Genomic DNA, 13,921 nt, shown 5'->3' on the forward strand with positions numbered 1-13,921 from the left:
ATCTATCTTTGTTCATCCATGCTGGATTTCTAAAAGCTTTAAGGTGATGCCAGTGTTATGGGTCCAAGGACCACCTTTTGAAGAATAGCAAGACTTGAAGTATTACAATCTCACAATCCTGTTGATATTTTCCTATTGGTGATAGAGTTGGGATGTGCTTCAAGCTATGGATGCCCTTCAAACCTCCACCTTCCACTCCTGTGAGAATGAAAATGGTAATTGTCTCTGACAAGAAAATCCTTTCAGAATAGTGTCATGCAAATATCTATTCTTTCATGTGCCTACCTCTTTAAAGTCTAAAACTAAGACCATTTTCTCAGCTCTAACATCATGGCTTTACGTAATACTTCAACTTTCTTCTTTTAACCTGACATACATTTATGAGGCACCTGTCTTGGGTGGGGGATGTGTTCTATTCAAGCATATATGAAGGAATGAAACTGAAAACAGCCCCAGAACGTTTGAAATAGAAACATGGCTGGACAACAGGTGCCAGATCATGAGTCATCTTGTATGCTCTAGGAGGAGTTTAGATTTTATTATGAATGCCACCTGGTTGGCTTTTAAAAGATTATATATTTAGCAGCATAGTATTGAGAAATGACAAGACTGGAGAAAAGAAACTGAATCTACTGGAGAAATGGTGCTAAAAGCAATGAAAGCAATGGAACTGGAGAGATCTCATAGAAGAGATTCTATCAAAGTATGAGACCCATGACTTCAGTAGTGCTTGGATATCACAGAGGAGGAGGAAACGGACACATGTGTAAATGGACTGAACAACTAGGTAGGAAAACAGAAATAAGAGGGTGAATTGGGTAAGAAATTGTTTTGAACATGTTTAATATGTGTAATATCCAATTAGATATTTTCACTCAGCAGTTGGATGTAGAGGAGGGAAAGCAGGAGATGAAGAAAGGCACAGGCTAGAACCTTTGGGAACACTAATTAATGGGCAGAAACAGAAGCAGGGAAAAGATAATTTAATGAGTAGAAAAAAAATATATTCACAAAAAGTAACAAAGGAGTTTCCAGAAGGGAAAGAAGGATCTAGGTATCAAAATGGATCAGAAAGAACAAACAAGAAAAGGTAAACATTATCTGGTACTCAAGGAAACTTGAGTGACAGTTACTGGCAACCTGTGAAGAGCAGTTTCAGCGTGTCAATGGGCACAAGTCAAATCAGCAGTGAGTAATTTCCAGTTGTAGTCAAGGAACATTAGCAAAATGACTAGATGTACTAGGTAGCCCTAAGTTCCCATTCCCCCATAAAAACATTAAAAACCAACCAGAAACTGGCTGAAATTACCCTAGAGGAGTAAAAGCCCATAATAACCAAGCAAACGCTGAAATTAAAATCTACCTTCAAAAAAGCAGGAAATTATATGGCATTCTCATTCATCCTTCCCCACCCTCTCCTCAGCATGGCACAGTCTCAGCCCAAAGGCATCAGCAGTTCATTTCCCTCCCTCCATCCATAAGGAGTACAGAAAAGCCTATCTGCAGTGTTCTAACCTAGCGGGGAACCACCTAAAGGAAGGGTCTCTTCTCAATTAAGATCTCAAGCGGTGGGGAGGCAGCCACTGCTTGTGAAAGCTGAAGGGGGACTACAGACCTGCAGACACCTGGGCCAAGAAATTATAAAGACATTAAATAGACCACCAAAGGCCTTGAGGACGTGGGGTGAGATGCCTTAGGAAATAAAGACATTAGAAAGGAGACATATTAAGAAAACTACATGCAAGGCCCAGGCAAGACACATGATCACAGTAAAGACCTGAACATAACCTAAGCTTTCATTGCAGGCTGATGCCTAGGCTCAGAGCACACCCAGCTAATCAATGAAGGAGTGCCCAGGCACAGAGTCTGTGTACAAAAACTGGGAGAGATGTTTTTTCAACTGTTATTTAAGAAGAAAAATTCACAAATATTGGGAAAATACCTTGAAACAAGTGAAAATGCAGGATGCAGAAGACACAGTGCTCAGAGAAAAAGAATGTATTTATAAATGCTTACATTAAAAAAGAAAGACTTCCAAAAACAACCCAACTTCTGGTGTTAAAGAAATAAAACAAAAGCAAACTATTCAAAGCTGCTAGAAGAAAGGAAATAATAAAGACAATAATATCTGTAAATAAAAGAAAAATCAATGAAACCAAAAGTTGGTTCTTCCAGAAGATCTACAAGATGAACCAACTTTTAGCTACATTAAGGGGGAAGAAAAAAAACCAGAAAATTCAAATTATTAAAATCTGAAATAAAAGTGGTAATACATTAGTACTATGTATGAACAGTGGTACACCAACAAACTGAATACCCTAGATGCAACAGACAATTTCCTAGAAACACACAAAATAAGACCACATTGTAAGGAAGTAAAAATACACATAGACCTGTAACTAATAGGGAAATCCAATCGGTAAGAAAAGCCCTGGCCCAGATGTCCTCACTGGTGAATTCTACCTAATATTTAAGAATTTATACCTACATTTATCCCTCCTAAAAATTGAAAGGGAAGGAGTACTAGCACTCCCTAACTGGTTCTGTGAGGCCAGGATTATTCTGATACCAAAGCCAGAGGAAGACAATACAAGAAAAACTAACAATAGCAAATGAAGTATAGGGGCATATTAAAAGGATTACAAACCTTCAGGTAGGATTTATTCTTGTAATATAAGGATGGTTCAACATATAATAACCATGATAATACCATTATACCATATTAAAATGATAAAAGGAAAAAAACCGCATGATCTCAACGGATGCAGAAAAAGCCTTTGATGAAATTCAAAATTCTTTTGTGATAAAAACTCAAAAAACTAGTAATAAAAAGAAACTACCTCAAAATAATAAACACCATAGGAACACCTGGGTGGCTCAGTCATTAAGCGTCTGCCTTTGGCTCCGGTCCTAATCCTAGGGTTCTGGGATTGAGCCCCACATTGGGCTCCCTGCCCCTGCCTGGCAGGAAGCCTGCTTCTCCCTTCTTCCACTCTCTCTGCTTGCGTTTGCTCTCTCACTGTGTCTCTGTCAAATAAAGAAAATCTTTTAAAATAATAATAATAAACACCATAGATGAAAAACCCACAGCTAAAAAAACCCATTGCTATCACAGTCAGTAGAGAAGACTAAAAACTTTCCCTATTAAGATGAGGAAGAAGACAAGAATGCAATGTTCACCACTTCCATTCAACATAGTATTCGAAGTTCAGAGTGATTAGGCAAGAAAAAGAAAAGTCACACAAGTTAGAAAAGAAGTGAAATTATCTCTGTTATAGATGACACAATCTCTTCTGTAAAAACCCTAAAAATCCCAATACCAACACCAGAAGAAACCTCTTGGAGCTAATAAATGAACTCAACAAAGTTGCAAGATACAAAAATCAATAGAAATCAGTTGCATATCTATATATGAATTATGATCTAAAATTATGTATTCCTTATATATTTTATATATAATTTGATATATAGCATGATATATAATATATATACAACATATATTTCAAGTTATATATTTTGTACTTCAGGAAATTAAGAAAATCATACTACTCAGCCATCAAAATGAAATGTTGCCATTTGCAACAACATGGACAGAACTAGAATATATTATGCTAAGTAAAATAAGTTAATCAGAGAAAGACAAATACCATACAGTTTCATCATATATGGAATTTAAGAAACAAAAGAGGTGAACATTCAGGAAGGGGAACAAAAGAGGGGGGGGAACAAATCATGAGAGACTCTTAACTATAGAAAACAGGGTTGATGGAAGGAGGTCTTTGGGGAATGGGATAGATGGACAATAGGTATTAAGGAAGGTATTTGTTTGGATAAGGACTGGGTGGTTATGATGAACCACTGAACTCTACTGCTGAAACCAATGTTGAACTGTAGGTCAACTAACCAAAATTTAAAAAAATAAACTTAGCTCTAAAGTGCCAGAAACAAAAAAGAACAGCATTCTACTTATAAACTTAACCAAGGAGGTGAAAGACTTGTACACTGAAAACTACAAAACATTACTAAAAGAAATTAAAGACGACCAAAAGAAACGAAAGAACATCCTGTGTTCATGGACTAGAAAACTTATTAAGATGTCAGTATAGCTCAAATTGATCCAGAGATTCAAAATCCCAAGAACTTTATGCAGAAATAAGAAAATCCAACCAAAAATTCAGATGGAGTATCAAGAGACTGAATATCCAAAAAAAAAAAAAAAAATTTCTTGAAAAAGAACAAAGTTAGAGGCTTCACACTTCCTGATACCAAACTTACTACAAAGCTACAGTAATCAAAACAGTGTAGTTCTGGCATACAGTGCAAGGGAATGGAATAGAAAGCCCAGAAATAAACCTTTGTATATATGACCAGATGAAGTGTGCCAGGATCATTCAATGAGGAAAAATACAGCTTTTCAACAAATGGCGCTGAGAAAACTGGGTAAATACATGCTAGAGAAGAAAGTTGGATCCTTATTTTAATTATGTGCCAAAATTAACTTGAAATGGATCAAAGACTTAAATGTTAGGGTTAAAAGTATAAACTCTAAAAAGAAATGAAGAAGCTTCATAATACTGGCTTGGCCATGTTTTTTTTTTGAAAGGACACAAAAAGCACAATTAATCAAATAAAAATTGGATCAACTGGATGTCATCAAAATTGAAAGCTTATCTTCATCAAAGGACACTATCCCCACAGAATGTGAGAAAATACTTACAAATCATAAATCTGATGAAGGATTAATATCCAAAATATAAAGAAGAGAACTACAATTTAACAAAACACAAAACCTAGAATAAACATTTCTCCAAAGAAGACGTACAAATGGACAATACACACATAAAAAGATGTTCAACATCACTAGCAATTAGAGAAATGCAAATTAAAATTATAATGAGATGCCACTTCATTATTTTTAAAAGTAAAATTAAATAACAAGCGTTGGTGGAAATGTGGGAAAATTGGAACTTTATGCACTATTGGTGGTAATGTAAAATGGTACAGCTACTGTAGAAACCAGTGTAGCAGTTTCTCAAAATACTGAACATAGAATTCCATAAGATCCAGCAATTCCACTACTAGATGCACACTCAAAACTACTGAAAGCAAGTATTTGAACAAATATATTTATACAAATATATGTACACTAATGTTCACAAGTAGCATCACAATAGCCTAAAGGCACAAACAACCAAAAATCCATTGACAGACGGTTGGATAAACAGATGTAGTATATACTTACAATAGAGTATTAGCCAGCCTTTAAAAGGATTGAAATTCTATACATGCTACAATAGAAATGAACCTTAAGAACATTAACTGAAAGCTAGGCACAAGTAAATTACACTCCAGTATCCCTGCTGAACATAGATACAAAGACCCCCAGCAAAATTTTCACCAGCTAAATTCAAAAATATATAAAAAGAATCCTACAGCTTGAGCAGATGCAGTTTACCTCAGATGCAAGGATAGTTCAACATCCGCAAATTGATCAATGTGATACATACACCATGTTCAACAAAACGAAGGATAAAAATCATATCTCAATAGATGCAGAAAAACCATCTGACAAAATTCAGTACCCATTCATAACACACACACACAAAAAAAAAAACTTTAAAAAGTAGGTAAAAGGGAACTAGAGGGTATTATGCTTAGTGAAATAAATCAGAGAAAGACAGTTATATGATCTCCCTGATATGAGGAAGTTGAGAGGCAACATGGGAGGCTTGGGGGTAGGAAAAGAATAAATGAAACAAGATGGGATTGGGAGGGAGACAAACCATAAGAGACTCTTAATCTCACAAAACAAACTGAGGGTTGCCGGGGGGAGGGGGTAGGGAGAGGGTAGCTGGGTTATGGACATTGGGTAGGGTATGTGATATGATGAGTGCTATGAAGTGTGTCATGAGATCAAACCCTGTGTTGGACTTCACACTGAGCGTGGAGCCTACTTGAGATTCTCTCTCTCTCTCCCTCTGCCCCTCCCCCCATTTGTACTCTTTCTCTCTCAAAAAAAAAAAAAAAATAGGTAATAAGGTCCTTTGATATAAGCATTACTGGTTTTCTTTTTTAATCTGACATGAAAAGCAAAAACTACAAGAGCAAAAATAAGCAATACAACATCATACTAAAAGCTTCTATACAGCAAAGGAAAGCATCAACAAAATAAAAAGGCAAGCTACTGAATGGGAGAAAATATTTGCTAATCGTAAATCTAATAAGGAGCTACTATCCAAAATAAATAATGAGGGGGACCTGGGTGGCTCAGTTGGTTAAGCAACTGCCTTCAGCTCAGGTCATGATCCTAGAGTCCCAGGATTAAGTCCTGCATTGGGCTCCCAGTTCAGCAGGGAGTCTGCTTCTCCCTCAGACTCTCGCCCCTTTCACACTGTCTCACTCACGCTCTCTCTCTCAAATAAATAAAACCTTTAAGATCTATGTGTGTGTGTGTGTATCTTTATATAAGGAATTATTGTGACTCAATAGCAAAAAAAAAAAAAAATTTTTAATGTGTGGAAGATCTGGATAGATATTTTTCCCAAAAGATATATAGATGGCCAACAGGTACATGAAAATGCATCTTAGTACATAATCACTACTTGTCAAGAAAATGCAAATCAACACCACAATGAGCTATTACTTCACATCTGTTAAAATGGTTATTATCAAAAAGACAACAGCGGGGTGCCTGGGTGGCTCAGTGGGTTAAGCCGCTGCCTTCAGCTCAGGTCATGATCTCAGGGTCCTGGGATCGAGTCCCGCATCGGGCTCTCTGCTCAGCAGGGGGCCTGCTTCTCTCTTTCTCTCTCTCTGCCTGCCTCTCCGTCTACTTGTGATCTCTCTGTCAAATAAATAAAATCTTTTAAAAAATAAAAATAAAAAAATAAAAATTTTTTTAAAAAGACAACAGCTGTTGGCAAGGATATGGAGAAAAGATAACTCCTGTACACTGTTGGTGGGAATATAAATTGATGCAGTCACTATGGAAAACAGCAGGGTTATTCCTCAAAAAATGGACGACAGACCTGCCATATGAACCAGCAATTCCACTTCTGGGTAGAATTTATCCAAAGAAAATGAAAATGCTAACTCAAAAAGACATATGTACCCCCATATTCACTGCATTATTTATAACAAACATGCACACAATCTACATGGCCATCAGTGGATGAATGGATAGAATAAGTGTGATATATAGAGATAATATGTACCATGGATGCTATTTCATGTATGCGTATATATATATATATATATATACATATATCATAGATTATTATTCAACCATAAAGAAGGAAATCTTGCCATTTGTGATAACATAAACAGATCTTGAGGGCATTAGGCTAAATGAAAGAAGATACATACCATATGCTTTCTCCTACATGTGGAATCTAAGACACACAGAATAGATAGTAGTTGCAAGAAGCAGGGAATTAGAGGGTGAGAGAAATGGTTGAAGGGGGTCAAAAATAAAAAAAATTTTGTGAAAGATTTCTGCTTATCATTTTGAAGGTGAACACCTCCCCCATGGACCCCTGTAGCCCAAAGATCCCCCAAGAGCTTTTTTTCTAAAGTGACCTGTCAGGGCTGGCTGTCCACTTACTCTACTCAAGTAGCAGACCCTGGCTAAGGGCCCGCTGCTGTCTCGCTTATGAGGACACTGTTAGGCAGGCGGGGTGTTTCCTGTGGCGGTCGGACCCTGGTGACTCTGGGAGAAGCTTAGCCACCGCGAGCAGCAAAAGGCCCTGAGCAGGGATTGACTACACATACCTAAGTCTACTTCCATTTAACCGCACTGGGTCTAACCTGGAAACAATGAAGCCGAAGAAAGCAAAGAAATGATGGGACTGGCTAATCTGAATGAATTTAGCAAGAAAATAACCAACCACAATGCCCCATGGACTGAAGGGGCACCTGGAGGGCTTTCTGCCTGAAAGCTGACCACACCACGTTCTTAGTGCTTTCTGCCAAGACCCCTTTGATGGGGTTCATCTGGGAAGGGAGCGCACGTGCTCTGACTGGCTCTACACGACCATTAGCCGTTTGCTAACAGAATGCTTACTGACCACAGGAGAGCTAACCATTAATGCCATGGTACAAAGAAAAGAAAGCATGCCAGTGAACGTCCTTTAGGTGACACACAGAAGGGCAAGACAAATGATGGGAAGGCCCCAGACAAAACACGCTGAGGGATTCTGTGCCCACCCCCCCGCAGCCTGAGCATTGCACCCTGCACCCCCCTTGCCACCCTTACCTTGGCTAACATACATGTCACCTTCTTCTGCTTCCCAGTGCAACGGGCCTTGCATCGGGCCTCACCTAGCCGTGCAACACAGACAAGTGTTCTGCCAGACACGGGATGGCATCACCTTACCATCGGAGCAGTGCAGCGCCCTTCCGAGGTAGGAGAAAGCCGCAGACCTCCATTCCCCAGGCCCTGTGTCAACAGCATGGAAAGCAGTGTTGGGAGGACATTTCTCCTCCAGCATCCCATGGTCTGCATGGTCAGACGCCCTGCCCTTTCACCTCGCTCTCCCTGGGGCCCCTGTTCTCCCAAGAGATAGATGGCCCCGGGGCGGCCTTGCACTTACTTAATGGACCAGGCTGGCCTCCTCCTTTTGGAGATAAAGAGCACAGAGGGTGCTGTTCCCCTGGGGTTGGCCTGATGCTGCAGGAGATCTGCACTAGCCCTGGGATGGGCAGGAAGTGAGGCCCACGTGGGGATCACTAGACCTCAAGGGCTCCAGTAGCCCCTCACGTTTGTTGGCCCCCCAACAGAAGTTAGGCTAAAATGAGGATGCTGGTCTCTGGGTCTAAAAACATTCCCATCCAGTCCCTGCTCCCAGTCCTACTGGCCTGTGGATGTTCCCTTGGGGTGAGGACTTATGATCCCCACCAAGCCCCTTCCTCTGTCAGCCCGAATCCTGGAGAGACTTCATTCCTGGACCATGCAGTGATACAGACTTCACAGAGCTGAGTACGAGGCCCAGTGAGAGCCAATGGCCTTTTGAGATCCTACAGCCACTCACCAATAGAGATCAGAACCCACCTCTGCTAGCTCCAGAGGCCTGAAGGGCTGCCCAGCCTTCCCCGATCCCACCCCTGCCGCCGAAGACCCTAACCCTGCCCCCCACCTCCCACAGGCCCGTGAGCACCCAGAACTGCTGGTCAGAAGCCTGCAGCGTACACTGGAGGGTCAGCCTGTGGAGCCTGTGCACGGCGACGTGCGGCAACTACGGCTTCCAGGCCCGGCGCGTGGAGTGCGTGCATGCCCACACCAACAAGGCTGTGCCCGAGCACCTGTGCTCCTGGGGGCCCCGGCCAGCCAACTGGCAGCGTTGCAACATCACCCCATGCGAAAACAGTACGTGCCAACCCCAAAGAGCCTGCGGCCCATTCCCCAAAGGGCATGGGGGGGGGGGGCAAAGAGCAAGCCTGGGGACCAAACCTGAACCTAGGGCCCACGATCAGGTTTCCCAGGGACCGTGAGCTGGGGCCAGAGTTGGGTCTTTTCAGAAGGGTGCCTGAGAGCAAACCAAGATGTGTGCAAGGATGTTTACACTCATGTCTGGGCCATAAAAGTTGGCCGAGTCTGCCCCCCGGGGCACCGAGCCAAGCCAGGGGATCGTGGCTCTGCGCAAAGCCAGGTGCTACTGGCCCAGTGCTAGATGAAATCAGCCTCCAGCTTACCTGCAGTAGCTTGGCAGGTACCCAGAGAGGACAAGCAGACAGGGCGTCCCCAAGGGGCCAGGCTACTAGACAGAAAGTATTGTCCGCGCAAGGAGAGCGCGCAGCGCCTGCCCATCTGGCCTGCACCCGTCAAAACTCTGCTTCCGGCAGAACAAGAAGCAGCCACGCTCCCTCCCCCCTCCCACCCCAAGGGGGCCCACTGCAAGGGGGCCCCACCCCTCGGGATCGGATACTCCTTCACTCCCCCATTCCTCAAGTTTGGATTCTCCTCTGCCCAACATTGGCATTTGCATCCAGTTGGGTATTCTTTCTTCCTCTGGACCTGAAACAAACTGGAGTTGGGACAAAGGGAAGGGATGAAGACAAAGTAAGAGGCAAAGAAGAAGAAATTTTAGAACGTGGCCATGCAGGGGTCTCCCAAACGGGGCCTCTCCGAGCATCAGGTCGCCAGGGCTGAGGCAGATGCCCCATGGGCACGCTGTCCCCTTGCTTATACACCAAGGAGAGGTGATCTTTGTTCTCTGGGTGGCGCTGACCCATCTGTGGGCCAAGAGCTCACCACCATCTATACTAACATTCAGTCTAAGTAGTTCAGACTGTGTTAGTCACAGAGGTCCACCCCCCAAATCAGCACCAAGATTTAAGGTCCATCTCATTTAGAGCTAGCATACCACAGTGCTCAGGTCAGGCACCGTCAGGGGAAGGAGGAGAGAGGCTTAGATGGACAGGGTAAGGAAATAGAGGGGGCGCCCGCATCAGCCAGCCCACCATGGCACCCCGGGGGCAGCCTGGGAGGCACGTGACTGAGTTCCACCAACACAGGACGAGCCTCCAGGTGCCAGAGAGCAGTGGCCCCTCCTGCCCAGGAGCCCACTGCCCAAGGCAGACCCCAGCGAGCTCCCTGGGCCCCAGGTCTTGGGCTCTGTTTCACATCTTGCTTCTGTCCCCTTCCCAGTGGAATGCAGGGACACCACCAGGTACTGCGAGAAGGTGAAGCAGCTGAAACTCTGCCAGCTCAGCCAGTTCAAATCTCGCTGCTGTGGGACCTGTGGCAAAGCGTGAAGATGGGGCCCAGAGCGGAACCCCACCCTGGCCACACAGAGGACTCACGCCACCACCTTGGACAGAACTGAAGCTTTCTTTGTTTATTTATTTATTGCCCTCTCCCCATCCCCACCACACACACCCTCGTCTGACCTCCTCTCCCACCCCAGACAGGAGGACCTCAGCATGTCCTCTCTCTCAGTTAGCTGGAGAACAGGATGTCGGGGCAAGACCAGGAAAAGGGTCTAAAGGAGGTCACAGAGCAGACGCCTTCCCCACCGTGGGTCCCAGACAGACCCTGGAAGAGGCCGGCACAGCTCCTGAGGACAGCAGGGAGTCAGGGCCAAGAGCAGATGAGAGACGGGAGGGAGGGTGACAGCATTTGTAAAGCCTTGAAATGGACTTCAGATCACCAACTGTGTCTCCCCTGGTAGCATGCTGTCACCCCAGGAGTGTGCTGCTGCTCTGTGTCCTCCTCTGCCTTGGGAAGAGCAAGCAGGAAGGGGAGGACACTGTCCAGAAGAACCCAGGCCAGAACTCAGCGCTTCTGGTGGGGAGCCGTGAGAACTCAAAGCACCAATACACAGCAGTCAGGAGGAGACCATCCGGGGGGGCTACAGCACACGTGAGGCCAAACACAAAGTGGGGGTAAGGGTACAGAAGCCAAAAGAAGCCTGTGCACGGTCCTCAGTGGGGCAGTGCAGGTAGGAGAAGGGAAGGGACACTGAACTCTGCTGCCCTCCTAGAGGGCACAGACTCTGGGGGCCCACGCCATGCAGTAGGACACATACCCTCCCCCTTGCATTGGAGGGGAGTCCACACTCCCAGTGCCATCTCAGCGAACATGGCGGCCTCTACACCCGGAGAGAAGCTAGTGGGACCTCAGGCTCTGGTTTTGCAGGCAGGACAGCCCTGGCATCTCTGCCTAAATCACAAGTCCCACACCACCACCACCCCAACCCAGGATCAACTGCGGACATGCGCCCAGGGCATTTTGGGCATGAATAGACTGGGTTTTCTGCCTAGATGGCCAATGCTGCTCCACTTAAGGGACTGGGGTCAGTATGTCAGAGAGGACCCACCAGGTCACGAGAGCCACTTCCAGAGCTGGCCAGGACATGGGGTGGGACAGCTGGCTTTGTGCGGGCCGTTCCAGGAGCACGATGAGAGCTCCCCTCTGGTTTACACAGCAGCTTGAGGCAGGGGGACAGGGTGTGGTGGCAAAGCCGTAGGGTAACTAAAGCTTGTAGGAGGGTCCTCAAAGGCTTTTCAACCTGTTCCCCCGATGCAATGAAGTGCTACGAACCTTATGAAAATGAATTACCACCCATTTTAGGAATTCATAAGCAAGGCAGCAAACACCCTTCCATAAATGCCCATCAGCTACATTTAAATGGCTGTAGACAGTCTTGTGGCAAACCTGAAATTCTGGGACTATTTGGCAAATTGCTTTCAGCAGAGGGGCTTTGGCCACCTCCCCCTGCTGGCCACCATCACTCAACCCTCAGATCAGCCACCCCACCCCCCACATACAGACTTGCAAAATGCCACTCAGCCCCAGGGCCACCCCTGATACCAGGGCGCCTGGAAGTCAGAGACAGGGCAGTGGCGGGGGGGGGGGGGGGGGGGTGTAAGACAATATTAAGCTGTGTTCTCCACAGGGGAGCTATGGACAATTAATGTGGGTCTCTTTCTTCCTCACCACGATGGGCTCTAAGAAATCATGTTACTAAAAATCAGTGTCCTGTTTATTTAAAATAAAAGAGAATGTTTTCTATGTCTGTATATCTTTTGTGAATATTTATTAGGATTTCTTGTATAAAAAAAGTGCAATATTAATAATTGTACATTGTCATCCAGAAAACAAAGTATTTGGCAGACTTTTTATTAACTTCCTGCGGTTGTGTTCCTGTAATTACTCAGTGGTAATTATTGTATTGTTCCTATTTTTAATAGAACCTGATGTTTAACTCCAGGTCCATTCACTGTGTACAGAATTCATTGTAAAGCTAACATGGGATGACAGGGCAGTAAGAGGGGATTCACTTGTGACTCAATAGTTACGCACGGAACGAAGAAGACCAATTCCGTACTATTAACTGACGTGGTTGGTGATTTCTAGTTCAAAAGCTATGGAAAACCAGTGGCCGATATTTACGTTTCCTAAATGGCAGGTGTCCTCTGCCTCGTGTCAGGCTGCAGCAGCTGGAGTGGGTTTCAGAGTGAGCCTGGAGGACCCAGGTTTGGGGTGGGAAGTAGCGAGCTCCTTGCATGAGATGAATGTACATTTACTGTTTGTTCTGTGAATCGTGACTCAGCAGCAGCACAAGGTGATTATAGCGGCTGAATAATGTGGAAGGAGGCACTTCCTCCTCTAAAACACAAAACTGTATTTATATTTTTTTGTACAGATAATACAGCTTATTTATTTAAAACTGGTCGTCTGAGTCTCTGTTAAGCCCAGCCTTCCCTGTCTTATTCTACGCAGGGGGTGAAGGTGGTTCCCAGCCACTTACGAGGACTTGGCTGACATGGAAGACTTAACAGTTTTCAGCTCTACCTGGGAAACTGGGGGTCCGTGCCCGAAGGGCCAGATCTGTAAGTCAACCCAAAGGAGCTACATCTGTGGACATGCCCATATTCAGGCTTAGTACTGTCCTTGACAATCATCTCATTTACAGCCCTGCACAGTGGGAAGATGGGAGCCCCAGGACCTTTCAAAAGAAGACCTGGAATCTCTGGAGGCAGGTGCAGACTTGGGTGCAGGGATATGCACAGTCTGATGTAACCGTGTGCTGAAATTCTGAATGGACACCCTTAGTAGGACCTGACATTTACAGATCATTACTACATGTCATCCTCCCATGAGCCCTAGGACCATCCACTTGTATATAGGTAGATAGAGGCCCAGAGAAGGCTGGGGTCAACCAGCGGATGGAACAGGGATCAACCTCCTAGAAGCCTGGCTTTTTAGCCAGAGCCATTTTCCCACCCGCTCTGCCAGCAATGGCTCCCATGCATAGGAGCAGACCACGCCTGGCCACCTTCGTGGGCACCGTTCTTCCCTACTGCTTGAGGACAGTGGGACATGTCACTTTCTCATCCCCTAAAATCTATTCTGATGGCATTCTAAGGCCCCAAGCTCCCAATTTGTAAAACATTTTAGTAGAAATAAAGCTACAGTAGG

The 13,921-nt window shown here is 44.6% G+C and overlaps 1 protein-coding gene across 3 annotated transcripts in view; it reads left to right on the forward strand.

Moving 5' to 3' along the window:
• ADAMTSL1 (ADAMTS like 1) overlaps positions 1–13,169 on the forward strand; it is an 899,097-nt gene extending 885,928 nt beyond the window's left edge. For all 3 annotated transcript variants that reach the window (XM_013063102.2, XM_004765700.3, XM_004765701.3), the window contains 3 exons: positions 8,293–8,402; positions 9,144–9,364; positions 10,646–13,169. In XM_013063102.2, the coding sequence (XP_012918556.1) occupies positions 8,293–8,402; positions 9,144–9,364; positions 10,646–10,752 (438 nt within the window). In that variant the 3' untranslated portion in view covers positions 10,753–13,169. The remainder of the gene's footprint in view (positions 1–8,292; positions 8,403–9,143; positions 9,365–10,645) is intronic.
• The last annotated feature ends 752 nt before the right edge of the window (positions 13,170–13,921 follow it).

Source organism: Mustela putorius, unplaced genomic scaffold (genome assembly GCF_011764305.1).
Source record: "Mustela putorius furo isolate JIRA1106 unplaced genomic scaffold, ASM1176430v1.1 tig00000421_pilon_pilon_pilon, whole genome shotgun sequence".
Classification (NCBI taxonomy): domain Eukaryota; kingdom Metazoa; phylum Chordata; class Mammalia; order Carnivora; family Mustelidae; genus Mustela; species Mustela putorius.